Source organism: Liolophura sinensis, chromosome 5 (assembly GCF_032854445.1).
Source record: "Liolophura sinensis isolate JHLJ2023 chromosome 5, CUHK_Ljap_v2, whole genome shotgun sequence".
Taxonomy (NCBI): Eukaryota; Metazoa; Mollusca; class Polyplacophora; order Chitonida; family Chitonidae; genus Liolophura; species Liolophura sinensis.
The window spans coordinates 7,275,529-7,290,917 of NC_088299.1; the positions used below are offsets into that span (position 1 = coordinate 7,275,529).

At 36.9% G+C, this 15,389-nt stretch overlaps 1 protein-coding gene across 1 annotated transcript; it reads left to right on the forward strand.

Annotated features, from left to right (window-relative positions):
- The first annotated feature begins 31 nt into the window (after nt 1-31).
- LOC135465830 (repressor of RNA polymerase III transcription MAF1 homolog) lies at nt 32-10,463 on the forward strand. Its single transcript, XM_064743186.1, is given in 8 exon segments — nt 32-716; nt 1,539-1,679; nt 3,768-3,930; nt 4,251-4,374; nt 4,377-4,395; nt 5,531-5,650; nt 6,187-6,258; nt 7,899-10,463. Coding segments are annotated over 8 exon segments (741 nt in total). The 5' UTR covers nt 32-633; the 3' UTR covers nt 7,918-10,463.
- The last annotated feature ends 4,926 nt before the right edge of the window (nt 10,464-15,389 follow it).

The following is a 15,389-nucleotide window of genomic DNA, read 5'->3' on the forward strand; positions in this document are numbered from 1 at the left end:
TGCATGCCGGGAGATTCCCAAAACGAGGCTAGACAGCTGTGAAAATTATTTATCTGTGGGTTGCAAGTCAACAATTTGTGATTACCAGATAGTTATTTACAACGACATCTGATCGGATTCGATTGAAACGATTCATTGAGGAAGGCTACAGGCTGAGCACCGGAATTTTGGGATATATTCGGTGACACACATAAGCAAATCCTTGCGGAAAAACTCTCTCACTCGTTTGACGTTTGTTGAAGCGGGGTGTTTTTTTTTGTATTTGTTCTATGGCGGTAGTGCTCGGGAGATCAAACTTTGATTTATCAAGAACGATTGACACCCAAAACCAAATGCTTGTCCCGGATCAGATTCTTTGTGGAAAAATTAAGGCTTTACTCAGACATCCGAAGAGCATTTTGAAGAACTGTGTGTATCTTCCTTGTTAAGCACTTTCTTAAAAAACACCATTGTTCAGCAAGTGCAACGCTAGTGTCAAGGTCGAGTTTTGACAGTTCTTGTCATCATCAACACTCAGGGATTTTTGTCATACTGTTGCTGTACAGAGGTTTTAACAGCTGACAGAGCTTGTCAGTCAGCAATATATACATTCAACAGATATATAGTTCTACGTCCAGACTTCAAAGAAGCACAATGAAGCTCCTTGAGAACTCAAAGTTTGAAGCTATCAATGCAGCTTTGACAATGGAAATGGAGAATTGTAGAATTGAGGGAAGGTGAGTATATTCCAAGTGTTCAGACATGCAGATGCAGCCAAAATGATGTATTGTTTGAAATTGCTCAGACATTAGGCTAAGTTGCAAACTTTTGACCAAGGCTGATCCCAAAACAGTGTCAAAGTGCACTCCATTTAAAAATCTGATTATCTTTTTGACTGTCTATATCCAAGGCCGTTTAGGTGCAAGATTCGCTGGCAATGTTCAGAGCCACCCACTGCATGACGGGCCTTGACATGATTGACAAGTGCAGGTAACTCCATCAGTTTTCAGATCGAGTGATTTCGGACTAAATCACGCATATACAGCAGAACCAGCTTGCTCAAGATTGTCAATGTTGTCAAAAGTGAACTTGGTGTATTCGAGACTGGTTTTCACTGGAAAATCACCTTTGATTAACTGTGGAAAAATACTGTAGCAACACATTGTCAGTGGTTGTGACATAACTTTGATAAAGGAGTTTGTTTGCACAGCTAAAGCCATCACCTATGGAAGCAGTAGCTTGTCCACTAAAGTGGAATATAAAATTAACATTTCATTCTCACAGCATTGCTGTGACAGGTTTATACAGTTAACTCACTTGACAGTACAAATGGTTCTTATTTTTGTTACTTTATTTTAAAGTGGCAAATAGAGTCAGTCATAACTGAAATATGATTTCTTTAAATTCTGCCTGATTGAAGCATTGTTTATGGTTGATATTTTTACTGGCACATTCTCATTCAGAGTATACCACCTAAATCATGTATATTATAATTGGATACTGCCAGTGTGTTACTGTATAGTGTCAGGCGTTTTGTAACTTTGTGCTTTTGTGTTTAGAATGGAGAGCTATTCCTGTAAGATGGCAGGAAATGACAAGAGATTGTTCAAACTGCTGAGTGCAGAAGGAGGGGTTGGCCCTAATGATCTGCAAGCGCTTTCTCCACCACAGAGCACCATGCTACCTCACAGCCCCAACAGGTAATGTGCACCAATTTAAGCCAAGTGCAGGACTGAGGATTTCATCGAAATGATGGTTCCATTTCTGTGTCGGTTTCTAGGTTAAAAATACATGAAACCAAAAGTCAGTTTCCCATATAAAAAGGCTTGGCTACTCACTCAGTACTGCTAAGGAAACACTGAAGTCGAAACAAAGTGAAAAAAAACTCAATTTCAATTAAAAGAAAAAGTCATTTTGCTTGTGAGGTTGGTGATAGGTATGTGGAAATATTACTTCTGTTAACTTCTGGAACATTATGATGATCTGATGTCTATCTAGGGTATCTAGACTGACTGCTGTTTCTTCAGTGGTGTATATGTCAAGATTGGAGCAGTATTAGCCAAGTTACATTCTGTCTTTTCCAGTTACCTGTTATCTCTGGCCTAAAAATGATTTTACAAGATGGTGGTTGCCAAGTCATGATTGTTTTGCTCCTTTTAGTGCTTGTCTGATAGTGAAATAGCGGAAATAAATAGAAGTCAAGAATCAGTGCTTTGGCGTTGATACTTGTTGCCATTTTGTTAAAGACTTCAGACAGTCTTAACTTTCTGCATGGACGGTCTTTTTAAGCTTTGTCTAGTGACAGGTACATGTAGTTGTGGTGTCTTGGCAATGTCGACTGTGATTTGAACAGATAGTGTTACCAGTGAAGTGACTCATTGATGAGATATACACTGTGCCCTACTTTCATGTACTTTATTAAACGACTGCCTACTTGCCACAAAAAAGTCTTGCATGGACATGGAAATGCATTTTTTTGTGTCAGGCAACAAAAATTATTTACTGTATGTCTAGTTCTCTTAGAAACAATAAAATGTGACATTGTGCAAAAAGAAGGTATAGTAGGCCATGTCAGCATGTGTGCAAATGGATTATTGGTATTGTTTGTTTACCACCTAACACATTGTTTGTAGGTGAGATGTCGCAAGTAAGATCGTACGTTTCTAAAAAGGGTGGGTATTGTGTTTGTAGCATAGTGGAGGGTTGGGGTGGGGAGAGGGGGTGGAGTTTGAAGGCAAGACTTTTGTCAGCTTTGTCTACAGAATTAAGAATGAATTGTTCAACCATTTCTTGCCTTATGTTCCTTCCCATTGTGCAAAATCAAAGTTTATTATATTATCTAGCTTAGTAATGAGCCATTATGCAATGGTTTTTGTCATACATGTGTTGTATTCTGACAAACTGGTTAGATCATGCCTGGTGTGTACAATAAGACAAACTTTGTATTGCCCAGTGATGCTCATCTACAAGTATGATGTGAAGTGTTTTTAGATTATTTACACTTTTAACCCTTGTGATGACCTTGCTAAGAAAACATTATAGATTTCTCTAAGGTCATATGGGTTGAACTTTTGGGTTTTTCATACACATACATGTATCATTATTAAATCATGCATTGAAAACATATTCTCAGATATGAAATATACATGTATGTACATGTACATGTAGTCCTTTATATGATTATCCCCGAGTTTGAAAGAAATTTTGACTCCTCACTCACAAAATGGTGGCTCCACATTGACTTAATACGAAGGCTTGATCAGATTCATCACAGGCATTGGATCTCATTACAATCTTTTTTTAAGAGATGTTTGGATACCAGTAGTTTCAACAGCAACTGCCCCTTTTTCTTTTACACTGTATAAAGTCAAAATGAGTAATTCCTTTTTTATAGATATACTCGAAATTTTAATATTGGACATTGCATAGGTATCTGTAGAGTAAATTATAAAATAGACCACATTGTACCATAGCATGGGCATTGTCGGACTGTGAGGTGGAAGATAACCTGCAAGATTGGGTTATTGTTCATACCTCTTACAAGAATAGTATTTATGGTGTTCAGCCTGTTGTGTACAATATCTTATTTATATTGTAATAATATGATTTTGTGTGTTTAAACAGGTCTTGTAAGACGTTCGTTCGTTTTTTTACATTGTTGCAAGTAGGAGTTCACATGTGCTACATTATATGTGTGGGAAATAACTTTTTAATATATCACTGAAGGAAATCCTGCTATTTCACTATTACATATAAATAATAAAATACGTAAACTTTGTGTTCTTCAGGCAATACAGTCGAAGTCAGAGTGACGGAGAAGGTCACCTTTGTGACACAATCTCTACCAAGACCCTGTTTTACCTTATCACTACTCTCAATGCCTCCTTCAACCCAGACTATGACTTCAGCAATGCCAAGAGTGATGAATTCAGTAAAGAACCAAGCCTTCAGGTAAGAACACTTCTTAGCTTCAAAATTTGAACAGTAAAATAGGGTGTCAAGTTTGAAATTTGGCTTTTGCTGCATGTAACAGACAGTTCCCTTGAAATCATTAAATTTCATAGTAATGGAAGCTGGATTGGCTTACTTTATCATGTTTCTTATCTGGTGATATGTACTTACATGCACATATATATATATATATATATATATATGTATATATATCCACTTAAATGTTTGTTCATTGAGGGCTGTTTGAATACAGGGTTATGACGTTACTCACATGTAAGCTGGAGGTAAATAATTTGAATACTACTAAAACATTTGCTGAGTGGCTGAGTTTGTGTTACAGTGGGGTGGTGAATGCTGTGGATTCCCAGCTGTTTGCTGCAGCGGGTGATCTCTACACATCGCTGAAACAGCAGCTGTGGACGGCCATCGATGAGGAAATCTGCCTGGGGAATGCGACATATACAGGTACATGGTTCTTGCATTTTAATGCTGGTAAAATTGTTGTTTTTAGCTTGCCTGTAAAAAAGTTCAGCGGGATCTGATTTCATACCCTGAGTGTGAACAGTGAAAGTTTTGCATAGATGTTAAGCAACAATGATGCATGGAGGATGTTCCACTGCAGTCTCTTGTGGCATTATTCAGGGTACAGTTATCTCAAAAGGCACTGCATGTATTGAGCTCAGGTTTTGCATACTTGTAAAGCTCTATCACAAGAGAAGAATATTCCATTGCTGATACTCTGCATGCGTGTTATTTACTGTAACTTACAATGTATTAAGCTCAACATTTACATTTTGTGTGTCTAAGTCAGGAAAGATATTTGGCAGCCATGCTACCACATCTGTTGTATTGAAATCTTAGAGTAAAACATCACATCCAGAGTAAACTATCCCATCCCAGAATTGTGAGAGCTGGCTAGAATTGTAAGAATTTGAACCAAAGTAACTACATGTGAAAAAAAAAAGGAGAAATAACTTAATGGACATTTTACATTCCCAAAACTTTGATCTCGGTGTAAGACTAGGGCTTTTAAAGAGTATTTGTTTATTTATTTGATTGATGTTTTACGCCGTACTAAAAAATAATTCACTTATGCAACAGCGGCTATCGATGTAATGGGAGTAAACAGGGCCTTTTAATGTGTAGTAGTGTGATATAGAGCATAATATTAACATGTCTGCAAATAGATCATGTTGATACAAAGAAGCAATAGTCATTCATTTCAGGATGTTTTATTGACTTTTTTTTTCTCTAGGTGTTACAGTCCTAAATATAGTTTCTCCCTAGAAATGAATGTATTTCATCTGAAGGATTTTTGAAGTGACACATTTGGCTTGATTCTCTCCACATTATAGGGCCACTTAAATTATTTTTTTTGTCTTATCAGAAAAACCTAAGTGATGGCATCAATATTATCATTTTAAGGCCTTGGTGTGCTTCTGAAAGTGCAGTTTTACTGGCCCAGCTTTAGGTGGAATACTGTATCACCCCTTGTCCAAGTATTCTAGCTTTTCTATTTCATGATGTTGATGCAATCCATAAAATAACTTGAGACCAATTATTTAAGGCTGTCATGTTGGCAAATGCTTTCTGTTCTCAGCTATAACCCAGACCTTGCTTCTGATCCATATGGGGAAGAAGGATGCATATGGTCCTTCAACTACTTTTTCTACAACAGAAAAATGAAGAGACTCGTTTTCTTTACTTGCAAATCAACAAGGTAAATTTCAAATATAGAAATGCTGGTGCGTAGATAGCATTGTGTGAAACATACCCTCGAGAGGAGCCGGTGGAATAAATTAAACTAAGGAAATAAATATTGCTGTGTAAGAACTCTGTCTGTGTAAGTGCCTGGAGTACATCATGAAAATATGAATGCTGAAATAAAAATAAAAAGGAAATAAAAACAAAAAAAAAAACATTGATGTTGGCTGAAATGTATTATAAAGTACTCTGTAAACCAAGCTAAAGTACAAAAACTTGTACAAATTACAATGAGCCTTTGCTCATTTCTTTTTATTCATTGTTAATAGAGATGATCAGATTTTCAGTTCAGTTTGCAACTGTTTACTTTTGTTATCTATATTGGCTCGGATGATTAAAGTGCTGGCTCAGTGCAATTGACTCTTGACCTGCGATATTGCATGCTCAAATCTAGATGAAGGGCGACGGTTTACTCTGGACCATTTGATTTTCTCCCCCACCAAATCATTGATAAATAATTGTTATGTGAAATATGTGTCATCTTATTTACAGTGGATCAGCTCCCTATGACTCTGGGATAGGACAAGACAATAGCATGGACGTTAGCGACTTCCTTTTTGAGCCGTAGGTATCTTAACAATAGCCTTTATTACACTAGAACACACAGCCAAATGAGTTTTTAAAAATTTTTTGTCTGTTCATGAATGCTTCATAGCCAATAACATAGCTTGATTTTTTCTTGCATCAGATAATTGATGGTCATGGTCACAGGGGAAAAATAAGAAAAATTTGCTATGGTGCCATTTGGCCCCTAGACTGAAGTTGTCTAGGGGCCAAGTAACAAGATCAGGGGCCACAAATTTTTTCTTCTTTCAGACAATATGCAATTGAATATGTCTGATCCTAGTATAGACAATGAGAGTGGCTATCAATCTCATTACACAGCAGATAATATAGATGGCAATAATTTGAACTTCGTCTTGCTTGCATAGTAGAATACTCTTTAAACATTCCTCACTCTTTCCACAGACGGTATTTATTTTGTTGAAGTTTGCACAAAAATAATGGGGGCTTAATTACTACATGTATGTGCATTGTTGTTGTACTTTACACAGAGTGTGGAATTTAGTACATGGTACTTAACAAAAAAAATTCTGTCAAGCATATCTTTAGTGTAAGGTAAATGGTGCAGATAGTTCAATTATTCACTGAAAAGAGTGGAAATTTTGTGAAGCCTTTTGCCATAGTGAGACATATCAGTGTGTTGACAGGTGATCCGCAATCCACTGAGTTTTCAGCTTTCAAACTTGCAGTAAACAACAAATAACTTCTAAAAAAGCAATTCTGTCACTACTCTGCTAGTTTTTGTTTTAATGGTAATGAATATAAAGGATAATCAAATCAAGTTTCACTTCATTCACCGCCCAGCAAGATAAAAAAAAAGTTGACAGTCACACGCCAAAACGAAACTGTCTTTGCCACTCTTCTGTTTCGGAGGTTCTTTTGGTATTAGGTAAGCGGGATTTGTCGGTCATTCATCAGAGAAATGTGACAGAGATTAATGTCTGATGTTTGATAGGAGCTCAAGACATGACTTACCGAACTTGACATCTACGGGTAATGCTAGGTTGCGCTGTTGTTGTAGCTTTAAATCCAAACTTTGGGCAAGTTTTACATCCTTGCTTGAATTTCATGAAAAATAAACAAACATTGTTGAGACTTTACTCGTCAGAATGGAGACCATGAGAACACCAGGTACACACCAAAATGTTTCATACGGTCGCAGTTGGCAAGGGGCGACAGCTTATTTCATCCTCTAGTCTATCCCACAGTGATGGGCTTGGTTTGTGTAAAAAGATTATCATGTAGTTGTAGCTGTTATTTAATGATTATCATGAAGCGGTTATTATTATCTTGTTTTAACATTATCTGATTATTATCATTTTTGCTATCTTGGTAATAATACTGTCATCAGGCTGTGTCCATTACCTGTTGGCTATGACAGTTGCCATCACAGTTATATTGTACTAAGAGTTCATGGCAACAGTTCCATTATTACATGTATTATCCACATGAAGATCCTTTCATCTTGTCATTATTATTATTATCGTGTCATTATTGTTATCAGTATGAAGATTTTTTCATCTTGCCATTATTATCATTATAATGATGATTTCACCAAATTGGCATTATTATTATTATGATTGTAGTGGTGTTTTTACCATCTTGTCATTATTCTTATCAGTATGGTGATGATGTTTCAGGGACAGCGATGACTACTGAGTCAGAGGTCTGGAGACCTGCCAACCGTCCTTACCGCGCAGCTTTGTGAGACCAGGGGGACATGGCAGCTATTAACCCCATGTTTACACCGTTATTATAAACCATCTCTATTGTTTCATACGAAATGCCACCTACGCCATCTTCTTTTTTTACGTGTATTTTTTGGTTCATCAATTCATCATTTTGGTGTGTCATTTTATTCATTACTCCATATTGGGAATGTTATATGGTTGGATGTAACCATCCTAATTCTATAGTGATTGTCACAGCAATCGGAACTTCAACCAATTCTTTTTTTTTTTTTAAGTCTCAATTTTGGGGGGAAAAAATTCCTCTTTATTTTCTTGTGCACTGATTTTGTCTTATATTTTATCATGTGGCTATAATTAGTTTTCTGTTTTATGGATGGAAAAATTATTAACATTAAATGTGTTAAACAGATGTACGTTGAATATTGGGAAAGTGTGATAGTGCAGAGGCTGCTTTTAACTTGTATTATAGGTGTATTCAAACTTTTAGTCTATATAAGGTTTTAGTCTATATTACATGTATGTTTGCATTAACCCCACCGCATGACAAGCACTTTGTGACTTTTGAAGTTGTGCAGTGTGCGGTATGATCTGATAATTGGAAAGTATTTTAGCACGAAGCCTGTTTTGAACAAAGTTAATTACATTGTGAAATATGTCTTGCATTTCCACTTGATTTGCTGGTAAACTTGTGAGTATTCTGTTTTACTTATTATTATTTTGTGCATTTCAACATATCTGTGGTTTTGTGGATGAAACATGGGCCTCCTGTTAGAATGGCCTTAAAGAGAGAGTACCCTGTAAGCTTCTCACAGGACATGGCGATGTGTATGTTTTTTCTGTTTACCCGGGTATTTCGTGGTTAGCGGTTCATGCTGCACTCTGCCAGCCATGTGTTATTCTGAACTCTGTGTTGGTCCATTGCTGCTCACCTGCATGAAGCACATCAGACTAGCACTAGACAGTGCGAGTTGTACGGCAACATTGCCTCTCGGCTTATATGGCTACATGATCCCAGATAGGATTGGATTGATAAAGCGTGTGTTATTAACATGAGGAGTCCTGTGGTGAAATGTCAATGTGTGCATATGTAAATCTGTCACGCCATGATTTAGTGAAGAAAGGCAGACTTTGCTTATAAACTGCTTGTACATGTAAATGTACCCTGTGAGCCTATTCATGAATACACGTGTACATGTACCCTGTGAACTTATTCATGAACACGTGTACATATACACTGTAAACTTATTCATGTACACACATGTACATGTATCCTGTGAATTTATTCACGAGCACACATGTACATACACCCTATGAACTTATTTATGAATACACGTGTACATGTACCCTGTGAACTTATTCATGAACACGTGTACATATACACTGTAAACTTATTCATGTACACACATGTACATGTATCCTGTGAATTTATTCACGAGCACACATGTACATACACCCTATGAACTTATTTATGAATACACGTGTACATGTACCCTGTGAATTTATTCATGTACACACGTGTACACATGCCGTGTGAACTTATTCTTGTACACACATGTACATGTACCCTGTGAACTTATTCATGTACACACGTGTACATATGCCGCGTGAACTTATTCTTGTACACACATGTACATGTACCCTGTGAACTTATTCATGTACACACGTGTACATATGCCGTGTGAACTTATTCTTGTACACACATGTACATGTACCCTGTGAACTTCTTCATGTACACATATGTACGTGTACCCTGTGGACTTATTCATGTGTACACATGTACATGCACCCTGTGGACTTATCCATGTACGCAGATGTACATGCACCCTGTGGACTTATCCATGTACACACATGTACATGTAGTGTGTTTGTACGCTGTGAGAGTTTGAATGAATGAATATCGCTGAATGCCATTTTGGTGAATGTTAGAGGCCATTACAGTTGAAGGAGTGGAGGATACAGAAATGTGTGCCATGTGCTGTGGGTTCAAATCACACCGGTGCCCTTTTTTTGCAGAAGTCGTGGTTTGTAGTAATACTCTGGAACATATACTTGTAAATGCGTGCTTATAGCAGCATGGTTGAATTTGAAACTTCCCATGTGACGGATATGAGGTCTAAGGATGTGTGCCAAACAAAAACAGGAAACACTGAACAGGAAAAATGTGAATATTACCTAAAACTTTTTGAACGAATTACTCATCAAGAGACTCAAAATGAACGGTGAATTACTGGTTGAACAAATGTGAAGTGATATTTTATGAAAAAGTGACTGAATGAAAGCATACTCCTCATGGTTCATTTTCAGCTTTAGAAGCTCATTTGTGTGACGTGTCTTTTACTGTTATTTCTTCCTTCTTTTTTTTTTTTTTTGGTGGTTTTTGTTGTTAATTATTGGGTCATTAACATGATTAATATGTTGTCTTGTGTACAAAGATAAACACTGTACATAGTTCCTTTTATACTTCATACCACCTGTACATAGTCTCATCTCTGTATATATTAAACTTTTACCTTTCACTACAGGTAATTTGGTTGAATTAGTCTTTGGATTTATGGGAAACACCTGTGTAACTGCCTGTTTTCATATTCATGGTTATCCTCAGTTACATTATAAGTATTGTACCCCAGAGCTGTCACAGTAACCCCTTCCCAGCAAAGCTCCAAAGTAGTGTGTAACCAGCCCCAATAGCACAGCTGGTAGAACGTCGGCTTCGGGAGCGGTAGATCCAGGTTCAATCCTGAGTGGAGTCACACCTAAGACCTTTAAAGAGGAAGTTGTAACTTGTTCGCTTGGCGTTCAGCATGAAGGGGAGGGTGAAACGACTGGTTGACCCGTATCAGTATAATGGCTCGGGCGGGGTGGCTTACTTGCCTTCGGTAAGTCATCTCAGTGAAGCAGCACTAGATAAAAGAGCGGTGGAAATCCGTCCTGCAGCAAGGAGGCACATTACATGCACTCTAAGGATTGCTTCGTCGTCACATGACTGAAAAATTGTTAAGTACGGCGTTAAACCCCAAGCACTCATAAGCCAAAAAAAAAAAAAAAAAAAAAAAGTTACGACATACAAGATGGAGGTTCATCTCCAGCTATCTTCTTCAGGGCTTGGTAACAGTAAGCAGAATTTGGAATCTTTTCACCAATGTGATTGCTGTGAGTTCAAGTCCAGCTCACGTAAGCTTCCTGTCTGATCATATGTGGAAGGTTTGCGGATAGTGATGGGTTTCTCCCAGGGCTCTGTTTCCTCACACCATAATTCGTCAATGCTAATGAAATCACAGGTCAGCAGTTCAGATCTGTTCACAGATTCGCAGCAATGTCACAGCTGCTTGGGACAAATCATCAGTGCACTCCTTGGTCCTGTGACTGGAGTAATCAACGTGAAAACAAAGTGAATTTAACCCAAGCAAGAATAGGGTCTTTTGAATAAGACTTTTACCATAAAAAAAGGAAAATGTAACGTCCTTTCTGGAAACATGCCCAGATTGTATCTAGCCTTCAGATACAGTTTCTGTGCCCTGTAATTCTTACAACCTATAATTTCTTTGTGAGTTATCACCTCCAGCTTGCAAGTAACCTGGATGCTCAAAACTATGAATTTCTTCAATCCTTAAAACTAACTGCCATCATTGTAGTGAAAAAGTCTTCAGTATGGTTTTAAATATAATGTTGAAATAAAAACTAAACTCAATATTCTGTCAGTGAATTTAACTGAAATTCCTCAGCTGAGGAATAATTTTAGTAAGTAGAAAATAAGTCAAAACTGTCGGTTATGTATGACACAGAAAGCTTTAATACAAAAACATAAATTTGCATAATGTACATGCCTTTGTAATTCGATACAGATATACAGGTGGTGGATTATCAGGTATAACAAAAAGCCAGGCAAGCACTTACATGTACCGGTATTAATCAAGTATACTAGTATACTGTACATGTGTACAATAGCAGCATGTTTGAATTCTCATTGGAAGCAAAAATCAACACCAAAAAATTACGTAGTACAAACAGTGTTCATTCGAGCTAGTTCTACAATTTTACAATTTCAGTGTTTAACACCTCATCAAAGTGACAATACAAATACAGATGTGCCTAAGCTTGTAAACACAGTACCGGTACCACTATATAGATCACTTCATTTCATGGTGAATTTTTGGGGGGCATACAGATTTGTTGGACTTCTGCGAGTGTTGCACACTCAAAGATATTTGTACCATACATAGTCAAAATTTATACAAGTGTATGTAGGTTAATCATGGAAGATGATGACAACAACAACAACAATACAGCGTTGGGTGTGTTGGTACCTACGTTGTATTTAGGTGACGCCAGTCATTAGCAAGCATTCTGACTAAGGCACCGTGTCATTTAGGTCTGACATCATCAAACTGGTAAGATGTAGATTGAGAGAAATGTATTAACTAGCGTCGTTCCCCATCCTCCTCAAAATATGACTGTCACGCGCGTTGTAATACCCTATTAAACTTCAAAAGGACTATTTGGAATAACGTATTTCACCTGAAGTTTGGCATATACAAATGCAGAAGCATACACAGGCCTTAAAATGAAGGTCAAGGTCAAACTTAAGGCAAAGCTCTTCAATTATACCATGAGGTGGATACATTGATCAGAATCAAGGAAAATGTGTCACTTTAAAACTGCTAAACTAGAGGTGAAATACAGTAGGGCCTACATGTGGTTAGCCTCCAGCTACATTTCTTGCACTGTTTACGTATAGGCACATATTAACTGTTTGTACCAGGAAGACGGATCAAAGCATGTACCAGTATCTCGCTTTCGTTTTCATTCTGGTCTCTCTCGGCCGAACTGACAACCATAGAAGCCAGAGTTAAATAGTCAGCCCTGGAATGAAAAACATTATGTGGCACCTATACAGCGCTTAATAATGATAATCACATTCAGTATGCGTCACCAATTTGGGTTAACCACATTACATACCTCTGATACAAGTGAGCAGTGTCATACGATACATGGTAGTTACACCGATGCACTGTAACCACGAAATAACACATTAATATGTAACTGTGCCTGTTGATGTACAGGCCTGCATCTGTACATACAAAGCAGTCATTCAAGGCTGCTTTCTTCGGCAAATATACATCCATCACGGACAATTAACATATTACAAGCCAAACAAAGTGTTTTTTTTTTTTATTATTTCTTTTTCAAATTTCAGACCTCTAAAGTTAAGTTCAGTAAAACTCCTCCTCAAAATAATGATTTTTTTTTTTTTTGCCACATATCTAGCATCTACATCTACAATTCAAATGTATGGATCAGCTTGGTAAGAAGCGCACTGATTTTTCTGGTACATCCATAATTATTTCTGACCCCCCCCCCAAAGAAAACCTGACATTATTCAACAGTTTTTAGTTGTTTTAGGAATAATTGCCTATTCTAATAATATAATCTAATGTTTACTACAACACTTAACATTCATATCTTTTTTTACTCCATGGTACTTTCTGTTCAGTGACTTCTAGTGATGCAACCAATGAGGGAACAGTAACTGCTTCACTGACCAATCATTTCATCGCTTTCAAACGGATTGCTTTTCTGAAAAATGGCAAATCCTCTCTTAGATCTGCACCTTTAAAAAGCGGAGGCCTGTTTGTGATTGACTGAAATTGCCAGTAGCTACGGGTAAGAATCCTGGTTACATATGACCTGACTTTATTCTGTGTAAACATGCATAATGCTTGCCTGGGGTTATTAAAATAACAGTTCACACTGCACTAGAACAGAAATTATTAATATATGGTTAATAATAATAAATGAACAATGTACAAAACTATTTAACCCACAATATAATTACATAGAGCCTTCATATGTTAGAATATCTACATAACAGCAACTTTAAGTCTTTACACACACACACACACACACACATATATATATATATATATATTATACATGTATATATATATGTGTGTGTGTGTGCAAAGATGCCTATATATATATATTTATTTATAAATACAAATAAATGAAAACATACACTAACTCTGAAAGAAACCTTATATACCAGTACCACAAAAAAGTGTAAGTCAGCAGCTAAATGTTCTGATTAAGATTTGTATTGGATCAGTTTTTTTCTTGATCACAACCTTGACATGACCCACTTATGACCAAGTCTTCACTTGACCCAAGATGTTTTAATAACATAATGAAGAGTGATATTCTTCCCTACCACATCCCACTGGTGGAACATGACATCTGCATTGTTTATTTGATATGGAGATGCTCTATCATTGACTAGGGTTTGCTCTAGTACTGGCCGATCACATGCTAACGAGATAGGGTTTATTTGAAGCAATCACCTGGTGGCATTGTAATTCTGTAACATAAGTACTTGTACATCAAAATGTGATGATTAACAAAAGATGAAGTTATATGTATAGATATATAAGAAAATCTTCTCAAGTTTTCAGGCCACCATCGGTTTTCAGATCAGCATCAGTTTTTGAGAGCCCAATACAAAGAAGAGCATGATTTTACAGTTGTGAACCCAATATAACACAGAGCCTGATTTTACAGTGGAGGGCCCAATATAACAGAGAGCCTAATATTACAGTTGAGAGCCCAATATAACAGAGAAACTGGTATCAAAAATGAGAGCCTGATATTATAACTGAGTTCCCAATATAATAAAAAGACATTACAGTTGAAAGTCAAATATAACAGAGAGCCTTATATTACACTTGAGAGCCCAATATAACAGATAGCCTGATATTACACTTGAGAGCCCAATATAACAGATAGCCTGATATTACAATTGAGAGCCCAATATAACATATAGCCTGATATTACATGTACAGCTGAGAGCCCAATAAAACAGAAAGTCTGATATGACAGCCGACAGTTTAACATAACAGCTGGGAGCATGGTGTAACCTTGGTTTAATACAAGAGCTGGCCTTGTACAAAATTGTTCAAAGGGGTTGAAAAATTAAAATTTAAAAAAAAATAAAAATAAAAAAGCTGACAAACCATGATCCCCTTTTTACAGGTCACCAAAATATACGGTTACATTACAGCACTTCACATTTATATCACTGACGTTTGCCATTCTACACCATCTCACAAAACTCTTTGTTTAGGCAATATCACACACACAGACAGTACTTAACTGGTGACTATCCATGGTCATAAGCCTCCAACCTTCCTGCGCCCTCCTGCTCCCTCATACCCCACAGGATGTAAACTAACAGGGACTAGGATACACAGAATATGCCTCAACAAAGATGCGAGGTGTCTCTTGCATATACCATAGTTAATATCAACTAGTTATGATTTTTCATACATGTATTTCTTTTAACTACTTTATATTAATGTAAAGTGTTTAATGATTGCTAATTAATTTTTTATTTCTTGTCCAGTTTGTATCTATTTTTGCATAAAGAATAGCTGTCTGACTTTTTACTTT